The sequence below is a fragment of the Lipophrys pholis genome, assembly GCF_963383615.2.
Source record: "Lipophrys pholis genome assembly, chromosome: 1".
Taxonomy (NCBI): domain Eukaryota; kingdom Metazoa; phylum Chordata; class Actinopteri; order Blenniiformes; family Blenniidae; genus Lipophrys; species Lipophrys pholis.
In genome coordinates this window covers 49,712,953-49,735,860 of record NC_137635.1, presented here as the reverse complement: position 1 = coordinate 49,735,860, position 22,908 = coordinate 49,712,953, and the positions used below count along the sequence as shown (strand labels likewise).

At 43.3% G+C, this 22,908-nt stretch overlaps 1 protein-coding gene across 1 annotated transcript in view; it reads left to right on the top strand.

Moving 5' to 3' along the window:
* Window positions 1-20,724, top strand: part of LOC308124439 (integrin beta-1-like) — a 21,329-nt gene extending 605 nt beyond the window's left edge. The window contains exons 2-16 of the mRNA XM_080487418.1: window positions 10,232-10,298; window positions 10,716-10,801; window positions 12,508-12,730; window positions 12,829-12,999; window positions 13,259-13,497; window positions 13,572-13,727; window positions 13,905-14,000; window positions 14,077-14,166; window positions 14,281-14,421; window positions 15,537-15,739; window positions 15,837-16,075; window positions 16,226-16,448; window positions 17,131-17,360; window positions 17,470-17,636; window positions 19,467-20,724. Of these exons, the coding sequence (XP_080343544.1) occupies window positions 10,232-10,298; window positions 10,716-10,801; window positions 12,508-12,730; window positions 12,829-12,999; window positions 13,259-13,497; window positions 13,572-13,727; window positions 13,905-14,000; window positions 14,077-14,166; window positions 14,281-14,421; window positions 15,537-15,739; window positions 15,837-16,075; window positions 16,226-16,448; window positions 17,131-17,360; window positions 17,470-17,636; window positions 19,467-19,532 (2,397 nt within the window). The 3' untranslated portion in view covers window positions 19,533-20,724. The remainder of the gene's footprint in view (window positions 1-10,231; window positions 10,299-10,715; window positions 10,802-12,507; window positions 12,731-12,828; window positions 13,000-13,258; window positions 13,498-13,571; window positions 13,728-13,904; window positions 14,001-14,076; window positions 14,167-14,280; window positions 14,422-15,536; window positions 15,740-15,836; window positions 16,076-16,225; window positions 16,449-17,130; window positions 17,361-17,469; window positions 17,637-19,466) is intronic.
* Window positions 20,725-22,908: the final 2,184 nt, after the last annotated feature.

Below are 22,908 nucleotides of genomic sequence, written 5' to 3'. Positions count from 1 at the left end.
GCGGAAAGTAGGCCAGAAGGAGACCGAACGGGCAGTAATGGAGGAGTTGAGGGGAAAAGACTTTTTTTATTTTTTATTTTTTTAATAAACTCAAGTTTTATTAAAACTAGAACACTAACCGAGAGGTGTCAAAACGACGCAATCGTCTTATTTTCCACTGTGATTTTTATTTTTTAACTAACTTCTTCTTGGTCCTATGTGCTGTTTTTTATATGTTTGGTTGGTGATCTGGTAATGTTAATGATCAAGACAGGCTTGTGGGATATTACTATTGGTTATGTAACTATAAGTTTATGTTTCCCAAATCATCAGTCAAGATTGTGTTTTTCTATGAAGTATTTTTGGGTTTCTTGGAATAGTGATGGAGAAGGTCAGTTTTACTACAATTTTAACCACAAAACTTTTTCTGTTAATCAATATTAATGTAAATGGTCAGCAGCCTTTCAGTGGAATACACACTTTTAGGAGATTGCTTGTCGGAGAGAAATGTTCTTGTGATTCCCAAACGATAGTCATGATTTTCTTATATTCGCCTAAAGAAAGTTGGGGGACCAACGAAGTTGTCCGAAGGTTATGTCCTCGTCTGCGTGTATTTTTGTTTATTTGTTTCTATTTACGTATGTATTTTACCAAATTTTCACAAAATCTCCTCCCCGGAATTGCGTGTCATTTTCAGGGATGGTTTGTCATCATCTAAGGACCAGTGGATTCGATTTTGAGACGATAACGGCTAACCATGTCTGAGTAAATCCCTGAAAACTGTGAAACAGCTTACCACACAGAGCGGATGAGAGAGGTACCTCATGGAGGAGACTAAGGGGGCCGTCCACACGAGAACGCCGGTTCATGGAAACGATCATCCACATGAGGCGGCGTTTTAGAAGCCCGAAAACAGTTTTTTTTTTTTTTTTAGAACACCAGTCGAGTAGGGAAATTGTAAAAATGGCGGCTCGGCTGTGAGGTGCTGACGCCATCACCCCCCATGGCGGTCTGTGATGTCATCTAATAACCACGACAATCACGAGCTACATGCTCTAGTCGAGCTGCAGAAGCTACTGAAGCTAGCCGGAGGAGGAGCAGGAACATAGACTATGACTCAGAGTTATATAGAAGTCTATGAGTAGGAGTCTACTTCTAAGTTTTTATGTGCTCTGTGTCTTCTTCTGCGTTTTTGCTGTATTTGGCTTATCAGATAAAAAAAAAATGTTTATTAAAAAAAAAGGTCATTCTTGTTGCTTTCAAAGCTGATCTCATGTTTGGGGCTCTTTTTGAGAATAATAGACAACCTCATTAAGCAGTTTTGTCTTCTTTCTTTTAATTGTTTGCAAATAAATTCTGGATTTCTTCGAGTTAATATTGATGATCTTTGAATTCACAATAGATTTAGAGAGTTTATGTTGATTACCGTTGAAGAGAAACCTGAGTGACGGTGTAGTTTTGTGTCGTCTTAGTCTTTGTCATCATAACTTATGACTGAAATCATCAATCGTGTGTATTTTCTATGTGACAATGAAGACATTTTATATCGAATCAGCCTGGTTTCACAGGAGAAATGGAATTATTGCATTCAGATTAATTTGTGATGGATTAGCAACCTTTCCATGTGCCCTACAGTCTGCTGGGATCGGCTTCAACGTTCTAGAAGATTGATTGATTTGTCATCTGTGAAACATTAGTGTCCCTTTTTGTATAAAAAACAAAACACATTTCAGAGCTTGCTTCCTGTAAAAAAAAAAAAAAACGCAAACACACACAACAGTATCCCTGTCCAAGCTGAGAATTGTAAAAGAGACCACAGCTGGGCCTCAGCTGGGCCAGACTACATTATGAACTGCATAAACTGTGGACAGGCTGAGATCAGGACGTCTTAAAGCAGGTTAACCAGAATCTAGAGGCTCTTGTTGAGCCTTGCCCACAGCTCTGATTCAGCAACGTCTTCAGTCGGACAAGACTGGTCTTGCCTCCCCCGTTCTTCCTCCTGTAAAGGAATGGCACCCTGAGGGTGTGTTTTTATATCTTTTTTTTTTTTTTTTTTTTTTCTTCATTTCTCAGCAATCGCTGCCCACTGAGTCCTCTGTTGCAAGACCTATTTCAGAGACATGGGTGTAAAATGTCTTGGTTTAATTATTGGTCATGTTTAGCTTGAACAGCCACCATCAATAATGACATGGCAGCAGCAGCAGCAGCAGCGCCACGCTGAGGTGCGAGAACACGTTTGTCTTATGATACGTCTGTAAAATGCAGCAGGCCTCGTATTTACAGACACATGGGGGGAGGAAGGTGGGGGGGTGGTGTGTCTAGAGAGGCGAGCCGGCTCCCCGGTGCATCGCTGACTCACTTCCCTTAGTTACATTGTTGTGATGTTTGGGTGAGCCGTGCATGTCTTGGAGTGTCCGGTGGCAGCTTGAAGGGTCACTCTGCATTACTCAGCACCGGGCCGTTACCCCCGGCCTTATCAGACATTAGTCATGTGTGACCAGTCTGCATTTGGGAGCAGCTTGTTTGAGGATATGGATCATGGCTTAACGGTTGTGTTTTCTTATATTTATCTCGAGCCTTGGACTGGGGGCAGGAAGTGTTTTAGACTGAAGCTGGCAAGAAACAACGTGTTAGACAAAGAAGCTCTGAGTCGTTGTTAAGTGACGAGTACAGCTGTTAAGGTGTATATGACAAATACAAAATTGGCCAGTTTTTGGACTATTGACTCTATTATTACTATTTAATTGTCAAAAAATCTGCAATGAATGAGTGCTTTAGCCCTTTTTCCCAAAATGGCTTTATGTTTTTATATCTGGCAGTTTGTTTAATGTGTTTTTAACGTGTCTGAAAGATTCTTCTTGACACTTTGGTGAATCTTACGTTATTGGGCAGCTGTACTGTGGAAGTTCTGGGGGCCACTTGAGTGTCCAGTAAAGCTGCACAGAAATGCCCAGGAGTTATGACTTACGAGTAGTACGCATGCCAAACCTGTCATGGGGAAACAAAGTGGTTAAACTGGGACGAATTGCTGCTTCTGTTCTGATTTTATGCAACTGGTATCCCAAGAGGTTCGCCTTGGTGATTTTTGCATAAGACAGTCGAAGACGACCCGGCTGTTTGCAGTACCCTGTTCAGGACAGATCATTTTGTCATTAGGGCTTTTATTACAGTTCGATAACTGAAGTTAAGTAATAAAGTTCTACTTCAGTTCAAACTAAACGTCACAGGTGATGATTTAATTACCCGTAACAAGGAAAAACTTGATTCTGAATGAGACAAAGCAGCAGAGGTGATGAGTATACGACTCGACTTGAGTTGAAGTTCTCCATGCGCAGATTTTATTTTTTTGAGGAAAAACTTTGGCAAAGCGTATTGCCAAATTCTTTTGTCATCACTCTGACTGAGTGAACTTTTGGTTTGGTCGGCAGAGACAGCCCCCTGTACTTCTGTGACGTGATTTTCCATGACACAGTATGGACTCCGTTAAACTGGAATGCATTATCTCATCCCTCCGAGGAGGCCTGATGGATCAGGATCGCCTCCACAGACCTCAAACCAGCCCCGCTCTTAGCTCTACGACTCTGGAAGTGGATACGGCTTTTCTCAGAATAACGTTTTTTTAATACCTGTTGTGAGTGGAGATACATGGGTTTTGCTATCACTTTCTTTAGTCTTCAGGGTCTTTTACGGTCATGTGGTTACATGTGGACAACAGAACAAAGGGCGTCTCTCTCCTGATGTTTTGAATCGAGGGCTGAAGAAGCAGACGGCTCCTTTTCACCTTTAAGCTCATATGGACCCTCATGGCACAAACATCGCCTTATTAAAGGTGCTGCTTCTGTGTGTGGATTGGGTTTCCCTTTTAAAAATACTTTGTTTGCTGATAGAAATGAGTTTCACTTCCTGATCTTTCATCACTATTTTATATCCTGTGAAAAAAACAAAACAATGTCCACTCCTGTAGTCCCAAGGTTATTTAATGAGTCTGCTGCTGACCGCCTTCCTCCCATTTTTATTATTAAATAAAGACAGTCAATACAGCTTAATCAATAGGGCTTGTGAGATGTGTTACTAACTAGAACTAGAAGTTTTAAGAAGGTCTGGACTTCTGAGAAGAGTCTGTCCACAGTTTAATTCAACCAATCACTTTGACTGTCCTTTATGTTTATTCAGTCGTTTTGTTCCAGTACCTTACCTTGATGTGTCCCACTGTGTAGCTCCCCAGGAGTTGGGTGTTGCAGTTTTGGCCTTAAGGACAGAACATTACTAGTTTACAGAAGGAAGTGTGTGTTGGTGTGTCTTCTGCAAGGAAATGACTTCTGTCATGCTGCAGTGGGTTTAGGTAGTTAATGGGCCACGAGTGGACCGTGACTCTCGGCAGCAGGAGTGGAGCCAGGAGGCCGACCGGGTGGGCAAGAGAGGGGGCATGCATGTTGTTTTGCGCACTACCAGATGGTCCGCCCTGCGAAAACAATGCCAGCAGTTTCACCGAGCTGTCCCTGGAGCTTGACAGCAACAATCATCCTTTGACCAACTTTTACTTTGCTGCAATTACGAGCAGATTACCAGATATGCAAGCTTTGCTCCATATACCTGGGGATGCACAAGACATTACAAAAGTTTTATCATTGCCGTGTCAAACCTGAATATTAGGTCAATTGTGAGCATTCCGCCTTTCAAATTATTTATGAGTGCATCTGTTCAGCATTTTGTCATGCAGCCCCACAGCTTGAGGTATAAATTCACTTAACATATATCAAGTGACGAGGATAAAGCCCCAAAGGGACCGTTTGCTGTCAACTTAATAGATTGTATTATGTTAGATTAGCTAGAAGCAATAAACTCCAACATTGTTATGTGTGAGCGGAGATCAATGCACACTTCCCTTTTCATTCAGGAAAACTGGGCCACCAATCAGGGTTAGTGTGGTTAACCTTGAACTGCTTGAAATAAGGAACAACAACAATCGTGGTGACATTTGCAGTGTCTCCCACAGAATTTAGTTTGAATTCACAAAAATCTGTGACATATTTATTGTCGTCTATTTTAGACTTGGCTCTTATTTATTTATCTGTTCGTGTTATGACTTAATTTATATTTGCATGTTTTCAGTTCAGGATCGTCGCAGTTGCACAAAGATTATTAGTTGTTCTGCCTCGCATATAGGTTGTGTAGAGGACGCTTGTGCATCAGGAAGACATATTCAGCAGGAAGCGCTTTCTGTTTGGTGTGTTGCCACAAAAACACTCAAGTGGGGATGGTGTAGAATCGAAGGTGGCGTAAACTTGTGGTTCCTAACTTGGGGTGACATCTGGTTCTCTGCGGTTTTAGAGGTAATTGTTCGTCTCTGAGGCTTCCCATGAATTGGACAGAGATATTCTGTGTCACTTCTGCAAATGCTGGCATTGTGCAGCTTCAGTGATGGTGTTTGGGGGCAAATATGTTCTGACCTCTGCTGGTTTTTAGGCAGAAATATGATGTTGTGCCTTAAAACTCAGGCAACATGAGGCTTGTTTGAGCAGAACTTTAAGGGGGCAGAAGGGCAAATAATCTCAAGATTGAGACCGTTCTTAATCTAACAATGCACCTCTTTCAGAGAATGAAACTCACATTAGCTACATCTGAGCCCACCGGCCTCATGTCAATGAAGCTTAAGCGACTCTTATTTTAAGCATTTCCTACTGCCGTTAACTTAAACTACATTAGTCGTGCAGACGCAATATCGATAGATGACATGAGCGTTCCTGGCACAAGTTTTTTTCTGTGGTTTTAACAGAAACTATGAACATTTTGAAGCCTTCACCTTCAACAAAGTTCAGTAAAAGTGCGTTTGTCTTTTTGGATAGTGTGAGATCGCAGCAACTCCGGGTAAATTGTGTCAAATTAGCCTTCATGTGGTGAGCAACAACAGCTTGATTTGATTTGATTTTAGGAGCCCATTGTTGCTGGAGAGTGAACATATACCACTTTGTTTGTTGTTGTTTTTTACAAGTACTTCATGCTACCTTGTTTTCATTCTCGTCACGTAAGCTTTTATTCTCAATTTCCATTCATATCTACTGGTAATATAAGAGACGATTGATCCAATTTCCCACTGCTCGACTCTAAAGGACGCTGCATGCTGGGATTTTCTGGCCATCCCAGACGAAAGTTAACAATCATGAGAGTCGTGTCAATATATTTGGTTCTGGCTCTAAATCGGTGGTCCTACGTTGTACCGTGAGAACGATTCAAGGACGACTGATCTCATCGTCTTGTGACAAAAGACCACCTGTGATAAAATACTGACAGAGTCAGAAATTTGGGGTGACGGTGACTGCTGCTGCGACTTACGGCAACTAACTAACCAATAGAAAGGCTTTATGAGATGACATTCTGATGAGCGCGACACTGTTACTAAACCCATATAGATGCTTTGCGGCTACTATGGTGAAAATGCATCAACAAAAAACTATGTGGGATGTAAACCAAAACTTTTGGGAGATTTTTCTCCAAACACATAAATGCCACAAGGGTGAGGACTCTGTTCATGTTTCACTAGTTGCTTTTTCGTGGACCAATGGCTCACACTTGGGACATTTTATTCTTGCACAATCACCTCGATTCACACGTACAAAGCAAACTTCATGCCGTGCCCAATGTTTATTAGATTACAGTGTGTCCAGCAGTAAACTTATAAGATTGTCATTCCCTCCCAGGCTTTGCAGAGCAAGTCCTCCAGTTAAACAATCACCAGGATTAATAATAAATTGTGGTGACACGTCCGAAGAGTCTGAATTTAAGCTATGTTACTCATCCATTGCGTTAAAGAGTCACTAATACCAGATGTTAGGAACCCAATTCTTATCAACATAACCTTCATAAAGTCAGGATTTATCTGAATATTTTATTTACTGGGTTGCAGCCTAAATGTACCATGAAAACAAAGCAATAACTTAGTCTGTCCAAATGGAATTTGTATCGTTTTTTTCTCCAGGTACTATGATTTCCTCCCTCAGTCCAAAGACGTGTATTAAGTCAATAGGTGTGTTCAGATTTGCTCTTGGTGTGATCGACTGTTTCTCCGTTGGCCCTGGGACGGACAGGCAGCCTGGTAGCTTCCAGCGACTCTGAGATGGACAAAGTGGACATAGAAGACAGATGAATGGTTGCCCGGAATTTCTGATTTTAACTCAGAAACAATGTTTTGTCAGCGTTGCGGTGCTGCCTCTCCACAGAAAGCGAACAATGCCGCTGAGAAGTTGGCGGAGGTGTGACACGGGCCGTCGGTTCTCTGTAGGGGAGCTGAGGAATGCTCTCATTGAATTTACATCTGTGGCGGCTGCAGTCCCCAGCACACACAGCCAGACTGCAGATTAAATCAAAATAGTGCTGACCTGTCTGAAGCTAATCAGCTGGGGGTGAACCGTAACAACAAAAGCCATGGAGGACTGAGTTTCTCTACTCTGCTGCAGCTCTTGGAAGGAATATGTCTGTACAATCCAGATGATGAAGTTGTGATCCCTCATTTAGAAGGAACGCCCTTTGTGTTACCACGGCTGCACATCTATACTCTAAATAAATAGGACCAAACACTGTGTCATTCCCTGTGTGTGTGTGTGTGCTGGTTACTATTAACAGAAGCTGGACTGTAATGATACTGACATTCAGCTTCCAATGAACATAAATCATATGCTGTGTGTATGTGTGTGTGTGTGTGTGTGTGTGTGGGTGTGTGTATCTGTATGTGTCGTCTTCTGCCTGACCATACAAAGTCACGATCAGCAGGGTTTACTCTTGATATTGTAAATATTAGCCTCTCAGATCCATCATCACCACGACTCACACGCCGCAGTTTGTGGAACAATTTGTCTGAGGAGCCTTGGCTCGCATCGTCGATGTCTTTCAAAGCTTTTCAACGGCTAGTTTTGTCAAAAAGTTTTCTCTTATCTTGTTTCTTTCCATTGTTACGTCCTTGTTGAATCAACTACAATCCTCTAAAATGTACTTTTCATTGTTTCATTGAATACAATAATTCATGTATTTGTACAAGTCCAGGTAATCAGTCATTTCCTTGTACTATCGACTAAATGGTTATTCCCCGAGACTAGTGGGTAGTCGGTCCACGAGTCCTGAAAACCCCTTGGCTGCTCACTGTGTCTCGTTGAAGCTATCAGCTCTTATCAGCTGCAATGTTGACAGGGTGGAAGCTGTGCTGATGTCTGCGTCCCGCCAATTAATTCTCTAAAGTCTGTCCCTCCCTCTCTAACGGTCAGAGCCCCCGATTCAGATAAAGCTCTGGAAACCAATGAGGCTGTGCAGGTTTTCTGCATCTTCTTGAAGATCTGATTAGACATAACACAAGTGCATTGTCCTCGATGCACAAAAGAAACAACCTAAGTTTCCTCATGGCCCTAATGGCGACGCTGAATGCCTTCCAATCTGTCAGCTGTCTGCAATTTGCAGGATGAACCTCAGAGCAGTAAACAAAGCTGGTCCTGAGGAATGTTCGGGTGGAACTTTGATGGTGTAAGAAGTCTTGGCTTTGTGTGTGTGTTTAGATTTTTTATTAGCCATTTTAATGGGTTATATTGTGTATTCAACATTTTCTTTTTTTCCCCCAATCTTACTACTTATTGATTTAAGGTTGTATTAACTGTTGGTGCCCATTGGTGAAGAGCCTGAATGATTTCGAGCTGCGTTTTAGCCCAGGAAGTCAAACAAAACTGGTATTGGCTCATGTCAGAGGATGTGGTTGTTCTGTGGTCGGCTGGGTTTGGCGACCTCGCTGCCAGCATATGATGCTTCTTCACCACATGTTTCTCTTATAAAGTCATGCATTTCTAATGTTTATTAATAATTCAGCACAATTTTCCTTTCGACAGAAATCAGCATTATCCCACCAACGTTAAACTTTGAAGGTGGCATATTTCCTCTGACTCTCTGATTATGAGTATCAGGCAGCCAGTGGAGGAAATTGTCAGAGGAGTTGTGGAGAATAGCCAGGATTCAGGAATAGGCATGAAATGGCATGACCAAATATGGGAACACACACAGACACTAACAGTGTGTGAACACGCCTACCTTTTTTTTTCTTTTGTTTTCTGCCACAGTACTGAGACGCTGCTTCAGGTTTCTGTACAAAGATGGTGTTGATGTCTACCAGCTCAGTTTGCCGTGGTTGACAGGCATCAGATCGCTCTGAACCGCAGCTATTCCTTCCTAGTTTCTGTTCTGCAGTGTGGTAGTTTAAATGATTAGTCATGTTGGGGCGAATAAAGCTTTTTCTCATCTGCTACAGTCATTACATGACAGCTGTTGGTCCCATCATGTAGTTGGTTTGCGTGTCTGTTTGGCTTCATATAAACCCGGCCCGGCACTGAAAAGCCACATTCACAAAGCGAGAATGTAAGTACGTGAATGTCAGCTGATGTCGACTGCGTGGAGGTGAATCATCTCTTCAGATCCGACCTTGGAAGAATGGGAATTGCCCATTTCCACTGCTGAATGGTTGAGTTCACCTCATTGTCAGGATTGGCCCATCGGAACAATCCGTCGCCCTCACTATGGCTCATTATCTGTGTTAAAATGATGAAAACCTTCAGAGGATTCGCAGACATTGTTACAAACTTAAGCCCCGTTCACACAACAGTGCTTTCAAGTGAAAACGCAAAACTTTTGTTCCTTTTCAGGCTTTCGTTTACACGATGACGGTGCTCGGAGCCACTGAAAACTCAACTTTTTGATTTCCTCTGTGTAAACGGGGTAAAACTCAACTTTTTTGAAATGTTGCTGCTTTGCTTGTGCAACACGGCCGTAGCAAATGATTCTTCTGCACATGCGCGAGTAAGGGGACAAACAATGGTAGTTTTATAGTTTGAGTCACCCGAAATAGCAATATAACTTCTTCGTCTGTCCATGCGATTGTACTCACCATTTTGTTTATAATGTATTGTTGTTTACGCGCATAAATGTTTCGTTTCAGAACCAAAACGAACAAACAGCACCATCTTGTGGCCTGGCTTGCTCACTACATAATTTTCAGCATTTCTGTTGTTTCCGTGTAAATGTATATTTTCATAACGTTGTCGTGTAAATGCAAAACTTTCATGAGACGAAAACTTCAAAAGGATGCGTTTTCTCTTGAAAGCTTGTGTAAACAAGCTCTTGAATCTGAAGTACGACCACGTAAGAAGAAGCTTTGGAGAAAACATCACGCCAGATGTGGACCTGTGTGTTTCTGTGGTGCTGACGCCTTTTGTTTGTCTTCCAGATGGATCTACGGTTACTTCTAATAGCCTCATTATCAGCCGTCCTCGGTGGCAGCTGGGCACAGCAAGGTGAGAGACACTGGCACCCAAAACCGTTTGATCCCAACAGTTGAATATTAACCGACCTTGAGAGTAGCATGTTTTTCTGCTTGGTGCAGTTTGTTCTGTCACGCCACACAAGTGCACTGTTGGGCATTGTCATGCTCTTGTTAGATTCAGACACTACTTTTTCAATCTAAGAGATTGAAACAAGCTCTCTCCTCACATCATCCTTTCTTCCTTCATTCATGGTTTTATAACTGCACCACCGAGCTGGGGTTTTTAAAAAAATAAATTTATAAGATGAGGTCAGTGCTTGGTGAGCTGCCTGCAGCTTTTCCCGTCATGACTCAGTCTTCTCAAATGGGATTGGGATGTGCTCTGCAGACGCGAGCCGGGTTGAGTTAGTGAGCTAATGGAACGACTGTTTTGTGTTGTCTCTTTCAGAGGGAAGCGTCTGCATCAAGGCAAACGCACAGTCGTGTGGAGAATGCATCCAGGTCTCCGAGACATGCGGCTGGTGCTCCGACGCGGTGAGTTGGAGCGTTTCAGCTGCCGCTAAGTTATTTTATCACGCCTATCGAGAAGATCTTGAACCGTGTGGGCGGTGCTTTGACTTTCCTCCGGGCTGGCTCTCAGTTTTTTTAAGCTTGAAGTAATAACAACAGACTGCGTCATACCTGATCAGAAAAAAAACAAAACTGAGTGAGATCACTGCAAGCATATCTTTGGTGCCCTGTGCTGTTTATACGATTTAATGCACAAATATAACTTGTATTTACTTGCCCCATAAGTACTGGATATTTCAAAGATTAAAGAGAACCACAGGCTAACAAACCACAACTACACTGTTAATTGTAAACATCAGTGCTGCTGAATCAAGCTCTTTAATGACAAGGCGACCGATCCTGCTGTGATGGCAAAAAAACAAACCCCTGCTGAGTGAGGGAAAAAAAGAGCGGCCTACAAAACCTTGAACGTGAAGCTGAAATAAAACATTTCCTCTCGCCGTTGATGGGAAACATCAGCAGCCTGCGGGGTAAATAAATGTCAGGAAGTCATGTCATGCTGTATAAGAAGGCGTGAACTATTGGGCCCTGTTTGTACCACGTTTCAAGTAAAAACACAATGTTTTTGTGTTTTCATCTAAGTAAGGTTTCGCGTTTCCACGGTAATGTTTTGAAAATGATCGGCTGAACGGCAGAAATGTTGTAAAATATGTAATCCGCATGCATTAGCAATTAGCTGTACATAGCGCAAAAAGTAAGAGGAAAGTATGTGGCGGGGGGGGGGGGGGGGATTTCTGCGTGGTAACATAAATTCTTTGAGTCACAAGAGGCTTCTCAGATGATCTCAACTGAAACAGATTCCCTTTGGAAATGCTGAAGTTATGAAAAAAAAAAACCTGTGGCCTGAATCACATGAGATTGTCCCAGTATGACTTAGTTTTTACTTTAAAGGTGGTCAGCAAATGAGAAACAGTTGGACCACAACACGACAAGTTTAACCGCATAAAACTAAGCTGAGCAATATCTTGTATCCTTTTCTTTCTAATTTAATTGTTCTGATCTGATGTTGGGTTTTCCAATAGAAATAGATCCCATATGTTGTTTGCCGGCCCCGGTTAGCTCAGTTGGTAGAGCATGAGACTCGCAATCTCAAGGTAGTGGGTTCATGTCCCACGCCGGGCGCCACCTTCCCGTGGGCTCACCACCCGCTTAATCGGTGCAATGTGATCTGGGTGACGGTGCTCAGACTGCCACCCCATGTTGTTTGCCACTCGTTGCACTCGAGAGAAGGAGGGAAAAAAATAGTTTGAAAGGGTCATGTGGTTTTTCAAAGAATTGGCTCAAAACACTATTTTTGTTTTGACTGAGTTCGTTGTCCCTGATTCTTTGGGCCTCGTAGCGTTTCACATGCGTCCAATCGGTGATTTTGAAGTCATTGGTTTCTCGCCGCTCACGGAGCAGGTGGCTTGGAGCGGTTTGTGAAGGAGTTCACGAGGCCTTGCTGGATTATATTACGTCTTTGCTTCAGTTAGACATGATAGGGGCTTTTACTGAGCGATCGTTAAACTTATGAATGAGCCTGTAAGTGAACCTGGGATTAACCACAACAAAATGTACCACTTAGTCTGAACGGAGCAACACTTAAAATCTCTGTTTTAGTATTTGCTATAAGATCAACAGTTGGGTGTGAGTCCAAATCTGCATTACAACCGGTCTTTCTCTCCTTGCAGGACTTCCTCAGCGTGGGAGAGTCCAAGTCGGCCCGCTGTGACGATCTGGAGTCCCTGAAGAAAAGAAACTGTGCCGTCAGCAAGATCGAGAACCCACGAGGAAACATCGAGGTGAACAAGAACAAGCCCGTCACCATCCGCAAGAAGGACGTAGCCGAGAAGCTGAAGCCCGAGCAGATCACACAGATCCAACCTCAGAAACTCACCCTGACCCTCAGATCTGGTAAAACAGCAGATTAAAGTTGTAGTTAATGAGAGAAAAGAAAGTATTAATGACCCCGGGAGTCTTATCGCAGTCTCTTTTTGTACTTTCTCTTTAAGGTGAGCCTCAGACTTTCGATCTGAAATTCAAGCGTGCTGAGGATTACCCCATCGACCTCTACTACCTTATGGACCTGTCCTTCTCCATGAAGGACGATTTGGAAAACGTTAAGAACCTGGGCACAGACCTCATGAGGGAAATGCAGGAAATCACCTCAGACTTCAGGATCGGTGAGGAATGATCTGAATGAAAACCTGCAAACGAACAGCATTTTTATTCAGAATAATCCCAGAGTTGCTGTGGATTAAGTTTGATTAATTAATTGCATATCCGTCATTTTTAATCTACATTAATCACGTTTCGTTTTGCATGAGAAAACAAACTCAAAGAAGTGACATATATACTCTGGGCTGTCTGCTTCACTGTCTCCTCTATTATTAAAATCGTTCACATCATCCTTGACTATAATGCGTTTGTTTTCCCGTCCAGGCTTCGGTTCCTTCGTGGAGAAGACGGTCATGCCTTACATCAGCACAACCCCGGCCCGGCTCATCAACCCCTGCACGGGGAACCAGAACTGCACCAGCCCCTTCAGCTACAAGAACGTCCTCAAGCTCACCAACAAGGGCGACGAATTCAACCGCCTGGTCAGCCAGCAGCAGATCTCCGGAAACCTGGACTCCCCGGAAGGAGGCTTCGACGCCATCATGCAGGTGGCGGTCTGTGAGGTGAGCGAGAGGCCAGCGCTCCTCCGTTCCTCTTCTGAATAAGTGAAGTATTAACAAATATTGGATGATCTCAGGAGCAAATTGGCTGGAGGAACGTGACTCGTCTGCTGGTGTTTTCCACTGATGCCGGGTTCCACTTTGCTGGAGACGGCAAACTGGGAGGCATCGTGCTGCCCAATGACGGGAGGTGTCATCTGGAGAACAACATGTACACCATGAGCCATCACTACGTACGTACTTTGTCATTTATTCAGCACGCATTATGTACCAAGGCCAGACTGACTGAGCATGAACGCTACTAATCGTGCCGTTTATATATTAATGTTATGAGCTGATATTCTCCTCTTACACTTTACTCTCTCTCTCTGTTTTTTTTTTTTTTTTTTTTTTGTTCTTTTCTTCAACAGGACTACCCTTCCATTGCTCACCTGGTCCAGAAACTGAGTGACCACAACATCCAGACCATATTTGCTGTAACCGAGGAGTTCCAGCCTGTTTATAAGGTAAAATGCTTAGAAAAGGAACTTTCTGATAGAAATGTCTACTTTTGCTCTCGTTTTACATTTGTCTCTGTTACAGGAGTTGAAAAACCTTATTCCCAAATCAGCCGTCGGGACTCTGTCGTCCAACTCCAGCAACGTGATCAAACTCATTATCGATGCCTACAATGTAAGCGGGTCGTCTCTCGTGGTATTATCACTAAATATTCAACATTTTGTGTGCCAACTTTAATTTTAAATGCTTGTTTTGTGCTTCTTCTTCTTTCTTTTTTTTTTGGGACAGTCTTTGTCATCTGAAGTCATCCTGGAAAACGGCAGGCTCCCCGAGGGCGTGTCTATCACCTACAAGTCCATCTGTAAGAACGGAGTCGTGGGAACAGGCGAGAACGGGAGGAAGTGCTCGAACATCTCCATTGGAGACGAGGTAACGAGGATCCTTTACACAAGTAAACATAAAAGATGATTGTCACTCCTTCGAGGCATCTACATCTCTGTTTGTACATGATGGACTTATTTCTTCCGCGTCTCCGTTGATCCACCATCGAACTATCGGCATACACAAAGTAAACATTCCTAATTCACAATCTCCTCGTAAAATGAAAACGTTATTCCATCGTACAAGAACAGCGACAGACACCATTTCACAAATTTACAGATCCGTTTCTCTTCTCCCACAATTCTCCAAAATTCTTAAAAGAAAAAATAAAAACCTCTTCAATGACCGACTAGACAAATCCATCGAAAAATACCGTTTACTATCAGATAGTTGATATTCATTTAGAACTAACTGGTCAACATCACTAGCATTAACTAAACCCATTGAAGAAAGTACAAAATTCATGGGCATTAAAAAAAGAGATTAAACAAAATATCAAATATAAATGTTTAAAAAAGGATATAAAAGACTGATTCTTGGGAGGGACAATAGTTCATCTTTGGGTTTGCTTGATAAATGGAGAATGCTGAATCCAACTATGTGCAACTGCTGGTGTTAAATCACATTTGAGGAACCTTTGTCATGAGTTGCTGACTGGGATATCGGAGTGTTTGAAGGGTAAATACGTTTTCACTTCTTCCTCCTCCTGGAAGTGGAAGTTTCTTTTTTTTTTTTTTTTTTGTAAGTTCGAAATAAAGAGACATGCGTACCTCTCTGGCTGCATGAAACTTTACACTGTCGGTCTTCATGCTCTTATAAAACGGTCCTATGCGCGACACATACTGAACATTAGTTCCAAAGTGACATGGTTCCAAATTAAACAATGTTACTGAAACAAATCACATAAAGCATGACAAAAAAAAGCAATGACATGAATAACTTTTATGGCAGTTAAAAATATGAATTTCTATATAAGAGATCTGTCAATTTAGCAAAGCTGGTGATTCTCCTAGATTAGGCCTCGTTTACGCGACAGCCTTTTCGAGAGAAAACACAAAACTTTGGTGTCCGTTTTACGTTGACGTTGCCGTGGGAACGAGGCCTCGGTGTTTCTAACTGGTTCTGCAGCTCCAGACCCTGTAAAGCGCCTCTTTTGTTTCCAGGTGTCTTTCCAAATTTCCGTTGAATCCCAGAAGTGTCCGTCACACAACAAGACTGAAGTCATCACCATCAAGCCGCTGGGCTTCAACGAGGAAGTGGAGGTTGTTCTGGACTTCATCTGCGACTGCGAGTGCGCCGCAAACGGGGAGCCCGACAGCCAGCAGTGCCACGAGGGCAACGGGACCTTCGAGTGTGGAGCCTGCAAGTGAGTGTTTATGGCGGGGAGATCAATCCGCTAGTTTCTGTTTTTGTCCGTCCGCTCTGTCAAACATTCAAATGTTTCCGTTTTCTTTTTGTGCCAGGTGTAACGACGGACGCATCGGGCGCACCTGCGAGTGCAGCAAAGACGAAGTCCGCACGGAGGACCTGGACGCCAACTGCCGAATCGGCAACAGCACCGATATCTGCAGCAACAACGGCGACTGCGTCTGCGGCACCTGCGAGTGTAAGAAACGGGAGAATCCAACGGAGATCTACAGCGGTAAATTCTGCGAGTGCGACAACTTCAACTGTGACCGCTCCAACAACAAGCTCTGCGGAGGTGAGCGTCCGGGCGTAAGATCTGCCGAATGACGGACCCCGATGCATCAGGACTAAACACCTCTCTCTCTCTCTCTCACTCACTCACTCACTCACTCACTCACTCACTCACTCACTCACCCCCCCCCCCCCCCCCCCCCCCCCCCCCCAGGTCACGGCCGCTGCGATTGCAGACAGTGCGTCTGCGACGCGAACTACACCGGCAGTGCCTGTGAATGCTCACTGGACACCTCCACCTGCCTCGCCAAGAACGGGCAAGTCTGCAACGGCCGCGGGATCTGTGACTGTGGAATCTGCAAATGCACCAGCGCCCAGTTCCAGGGTCCGACGTGTGAGGTCTGCCCCACCTGCCCTGGCGTCTGCACCGAGCACAAGTGAGCCGAAAAAACTTTGCTCTTCCCGCCCACAGCACTGTATCCCCCAGAACTGCTTTTATGGCCTGAAGTTGTTTCATAGACCGTGAAGCATTCAACATTGAAGTGTGGGGGGGGTGGGTACCTTTCACTTTTGAACCAATATGATACCCGGGAGTCGATAGAGGTACTCAATGGTACCAATTTGATGTACTTTTGTGTGTTTTTGTGGTAATAAATGTTGATTTGTTTAATAGTAAAACATTTTTTTAATTATTTTTATATAAACTTGAACAAATATATCAAAACACCATCCAACTGTTTGTATTGTAACATCGCAGTTGTTTCACAAAGTTCTGCAGTGTTTGTTTTTTTTCCTTGATAATGCACAAATTAAAAACCAGCTCCACCTCCTCCTATTTCTTTCCCCCCTGGAAACATTGTGTGATGAGGGTCCATGGAGGGAAAATAGGTATCAAAACAAATGAGCAATGTCTTCAGCCTGGAGAAACATCTAGTGCTGAGCCAGGACCTTCCTCAGATTAGAGGTATTCCTGCCGCTGGCCTCTCGCTACAAATATTTCAGCGAGCGTAATCTGCATGGCGTTTTGAAAAACGTAGGGTCTTCGAGCGCTTTCCATCAGCCATGCTGCTCTGTTGACCGAACACGCTACTGATGGACCGACCCGTCCCATCTGTGCAGGGACTGCGTGGAGTGTCGGGCCTTCGGGACCGGTGAGAAGGAGACGTGCGAGCAGGAGTGCAGCTACTTCCAGCTGATCAAGGTGAACGACCGCAGCAAGCTCCCCCAGCCCACCGACCAGAGCTTCCCTCTGACCCACTGCAAGGAGCGGGGCGCCAACGACTGCTGGTTCTACTACACCTACGCCATCAGGAACGACACCAAGGAGGTTTACGTGGTGGAGACACAGGGTAGGTCGAAGAAAATATACCAATCTGTCTTGGTCGTCTTTCAGAAGTCTGTAAAGTGACGCGTCTTAGTAAGTCGGTTCACGCGGTGGTTGTGTTATCTCTGCTCCAGAGTGTCCAGCCGGCCCGGACATCATCCCCATCGTGGCGGGCGTGGTTGCGGGCATCGTGCTGATAGGCCTCGCCCTGCTGCTCATCTGGAAACTGCTTATGATCATCCACGACCGCCGCGAGTTCGCCAAGTTCGAGAAGGAAAAGATGAACGCCAAATGGGACACGGTGAGCCCTCTACTAATAATTCTACCTATTTCTATAACATCTATCACATGATTCATTCTAGCAAAGATCTACACAGTGTGTTCAAATATTTACATTTTTTATCATTGATTAAATAAAATATTTGTATTAACTTTAAAAAAAATATATATATATATATATATATATATATATATATATATATGCTTTTCCTGCATGTACCACTAGAGGGCGCTTATCTCTGGAGGGGAACCTGTACTACAGGTTGGACTCATCAAGAATAAATTCATGATGTTGCATGGAGACAGACTTAAACTGTCTTAATAAGTGATTTAAAGAGACTCGTAGAGTCTGTGAGCCTGATCTCTTCTCCTCCCCGAGGAAAGAAAACTGCCAACAGACTGATTTCTGAAGACGTGAGGTGGAGTCAAACTCTGGATGACCTTCAGCAGTGAACTCTCACAATCAAAACACACTGAGAGAAATCTTATTGAGACTGTCTTTCACTATGAAAACGATTGAAGGTGCAACAAAAAGAGCTGGAAAAGTACTAGTTGTAAAACTAGAGTGTGAGCAGCTTCATGCAGAGAATACATGCTCTGTTCCTGATCAGTCCCACTTCTGTGGGTTTTTTTCTTTTTTTCCTTTTTTTCCTTCCTTCCCCTGTGGGAGGAGTGGCCTTCATCTCAGCTGTCAGTGCTGCCTCTCTCTGTCCACATGCTCCAACTGCACCACCATAAAAGGCCATGAAGCCGAGCCGGAGGAGGACCAGTGATGGAAAGCTGCTCTGGGGCTGACACAGCAGCACGCTTTAGGAAAAGACAACATTATTTAGCACACCCGAGCTGTTTTTAATTTTGTGGTTTACTTAAAATGTAACAGAAGTTCCAGCTTATCACAGTGTAAATTCAGAGAGGTGCAAACTCCTCACTCCCTGCTGTGATAGTAAAGTTGACCTATTTACTTGTTTTGCATGTAAAGATGCAAATTTACACCTGAATTCGAGGATTTTGGCGACGGCGTGTTATAAAGTTTATAGATTTCACAACCACAAGAATCAAACTCGTGACATGTTTACGTCAGCATTATTGACCTATATCCGGAGGAAGTCGTCGCCGTCCTGTGACTCCTCCGTCCCGGGACGCATCCTGTCGACACCACGGAGCCTCGGGAAATAGTTTGAGTGAAAGCACGTTGGTGCCTGTTCACACTCGCCTTCAGGGCTCGCCACTTGTGATCCAATCAGCCGAAACGCATGTTAATGCCCAGTGATGCCGGGAACACCTTAATTAGTAACGTGTTACTCTCACACGACCACTTTTGTTTTTCAGTAACGATCAATCTAACGTGTTACTATTTCCAAACCAGTAATCAGATTAAAGTTACTTCCCCAAGTCACTGTGCGTTACTGTTGTAACGTCCAACAGGACGAGTTTCTTGTCTGCAAAGCCGTTTTATTGTGAAACAGAACCGGCCTCTCCTCCATCCTCCTCCAAATGGACACACGCAGTGTGTCTGCACACTCACCTGACCCGCCCCCTTCTCCCCTCTCAGCCAATCACAGACCAGCTCGCTCTAATGGTGCGTTCAGGTGACACTGGTGTGTAATCTGGGTGTGTTAGTTTGACGTCGGTCCGGGGAAAATTGACTTTTTAAAGACTGATAGACTCTAGATTCTACTTTATTGCCTCTTTTGGGCAGGTTCCTTCACGGACGTTGGGAAATCCAGCTGCACTCTTGCGCGCTCTGTTAAAGTCGTATCCACGTGTGCAGACGATGGGTGCAAGTACTCCGGCTCTGCCTCGTCGTCGTGCGTTAACCGCTTCTGTCTTGTTTTCTGTTTTTGCTCCTCAGGGCGAGAATCCGATCTACAAAAGCGCCGTAACGACTGTCGTCAATCCAAAGTACGAGGGGAAGTGATGGAGCTCTTCCTCGTGACAACACTGTACGGAAAAGAAGCGGGGCGGGGGTAAAGGGGAGGGGGGGGGGGGGGGGGGGCGGGTTTTTTATCGCTCACTGTTTGTTGTTGTTGTTGTCACCAAATGCATTTTGCCACTCGGTTTTTACTAACGTGTCTTATTTTGTCATTTTCCTATGCATCGTTTTGAACTTTTATTTTGTACAGTCTGTGTAAATGTGGGGGTTCGTGTCGTCCGTTTTCTTTCTTTTTCTACTCCAAACGCGGGAGAATGTCTGTTTGTTTTCCTTTCTGCTTTTCTAGGTTTTTCCACCACAGGACTGGCAGAAAAGCCTCGGCTGTGCCTTTTTTCTTTTCTTCTTGTTTTCTTTTCTTAAAGCGAAGCCATCAGTGTTTTTGGGGAAACGAAAGATTTCTTTCCAAACAAGTAAGAATCCAGTGTTGGATGGGGATCAGTGTTTGGACGGCGGGCGAGAGGACGTCTTAAAATCGATCTGTCTTCCCGTCATTTTGACTCCCGGTCGATTTCTTTCTGCGTAGCGCCGGTGGGCCGGGTGTGAACTATGTACAGCATGTAAAAGGTTTCTGTGTAAAGCCATATCGGTTCCTCTCAGAACCGCAACGTCGGTCTTCTTCATCCATGGGAACAATCATTTGAAATGTGTCTGACGAGGAAATGGGATTTTTCTTGAGCTGCCTTTCTAGACGAGAGGACGTCGGTGTACGGGAGTGTTGCTATTGACGCTCCGTGTTTTATTTGCTTAATTTAAAGCCAACTCAGGTCCTTCAATTCTTCACAGCAATGCCAAATACACCTAAACCTGCCTTTTTGGGGGGTTTTTTGCTAACTAAATTTGCCTATATTGAAATGCCTTGTTAGATATGAATTTGGGGAGAAATCCCCTGTTTTTATTTGTGTTCTTTTTTTTCTTTCTTTTTTTTCTATACATACCGATAATTCCATCCAGCCTTTTTTTGTATGGTGCCTCGATCAAACATCAAGAAATTAGAGCGGCGACAAATGTTTAGAGGAAATCTACGTGGTCTGGTTAATGCAAAGGAAAAAAAGGCTGCATCCATTGTTTTAAAGTGCCTTTTTTTTTTTTTTTTAATGATTTCTACAACACATTCACATTTTAATTCTGTTTTCTGAAATTATTTATTAAATAAATCCTCAAAAGAATTCACCCCCACATGGTTGAAGTGTTCTTGTAATTTCTGATTTTGTGGATATTTTTCAATATTTTGTCCTTTTGGGAAACAAGTTATCTCCACCTGTCAGGTAGAAGAACGTCCTTCTTAGAAGACTTACAATTAGGCCCCATTGTACGAGGTTTTCAAGGCGAAAACGGGAAACTTTCATCGTGGTTTGGGAGTCCGTTGACATGATAACGATACTCAAAGTCACTGTTTCTGTGGAAACGGACTTCGTTTTCAAAACACCAAACTGCAAAAACGATGCGTTTTTGACATGGAACGCTGTAAATGGGGCCTAAATGACACAAAGTCGAGTTTCTCATAAGGTACAGCCTACATTTGAACGTTTGGAGGCAGGACAGTGATTGAGCTGGATTCCCGAGTAGTTATTGTGTCTATTTGAAAGGATTCCAGCTCGATTTTGTTCACATTTCTAGCGTATTGTTTTCTGCACGCGTGTCTGTGTGGTTTCATTCCAAAAACAAGCAACAGCGCCCTCCCATTGGCCCGGCAGACCAACTACATCGTTGACGGCGTGTCCGTGTAAACGCAACACCTTTATTAACGGATGAGGTGTTGTGAAGTGAAATGTTGTGTAAACGGGGCCTGAGACCTGGTCAAATCGGTTGCTTTGAGATTTCCACAGACATTCTCGATGTTTCTTGGCGAAAGCTGTGGATACATCAGCTTTTGGTCTTGGAAAGAAAACTGTACTTTAAGTCCGTAAACGGGTCATATTATACAGCTTATCAACACTTTCACATGGGTGTCGTTGGTCCAAAAATGTATTTAAAATATATAGATTTTTCCCCCATTTGAATATTGGATCATCGGAGCTGCATTCAGAGTCTGCTGTGTCTGTGTGAGCTGGACTGGCTACGCCCACTCATGCCCATCTTGGGAAGAGGAGGAAGTACTTCTTCTGGTGGTGCCATGTGCCAGAGCAGAGCTGCCTAATTGTGGGAGGAGTCAAAGGGAGGGACTACCTTGATTGGGATTGGCTAAACCCCCGAAGACACGATAAAGGGTTTGATATATAGTGTCATCTATCACTTTTCCATTTTACAATGAATTGAATGAGATGTGAGCGCACACACTTTGCAAAAACTCTTAAGTGAAAGGTGTATTTAAGGTTGCAGACGGAATGAAAGATTTCAGTCCTGATTGCAGTAACTGGAACTAATGAAACGGGTGAGAGTTTCCCATAGATAAGCCGACTACAATTGTGAAGTGTTTGTATATTTTACATTGACACATGAATTGATGTACTTCAATCCTTTTTCACTCTTTTCAAGCACATTTCACTTGGTTAATGACACCAAATTACTGCTTGCAAATATCAAATTTAAGTTGATTAATAATGAAAGACAGGAATACACTTTCATGACTTTGTATTTTTGCATGAATCGTTCCACTTCAGTGTATGTTGGATTGCTATTCCAGGTAACTCTCAACTATAAAACTACCAAGTCCTGGTAGACTATAAACTACCACAGTGGAGGCCGCCATTATCGTTATTGCCCATCTACTGAGCATGTGTAGAAGAACTATTTACTACAGCCCTGGTGTGCATGCGCAGTAGCAGCGTTTCAGGAAAGTTGGGTTTTCCCCCTTGTTTGCATGAGAACTGAGTCGGGGCGTTCTTATATAATAAATAATGTCCACATTGGGAGTTCGTTTCAAAAAGTTGTTTTTTTCAGCGGCTAGGAGCATTGATGGACTCCCAAAACACTATGAGGGTTTTCCATTTTCACTTGTGTAAACGCTGTCATGTAAACTGCTCCCTTGTTGGCTTATATATTCATAGTTTTTATCTTTTATATCCAGAGATTTTAATCTTTTTGTCTTATTCTTATACTTGTACTTTGCACCACCAAGAGTTGTCTTTTAATGTTGTATTTGCATAACAACAATAAAAGCATTCTATTCTATTTTGAACGGCGCTTTAAAGAACATTAGAGGTAAAACGGTAAAAATCCCCCCCCCCCAAAAAAAATTCATTGTAAAATTGCAAACAAAATGTGACCATTTCAGATGTAATAAAGCCAATAATAAGAGTAATTTTCATTTGATTCAGGATTTTGTAGTGACACCCCTAGGAGGACATAGAGGTAAATATATATTTAGATTTATTTTTTTTATTGGTTTGTAAATAAATAACATCGAAATGTCAACAAAGTG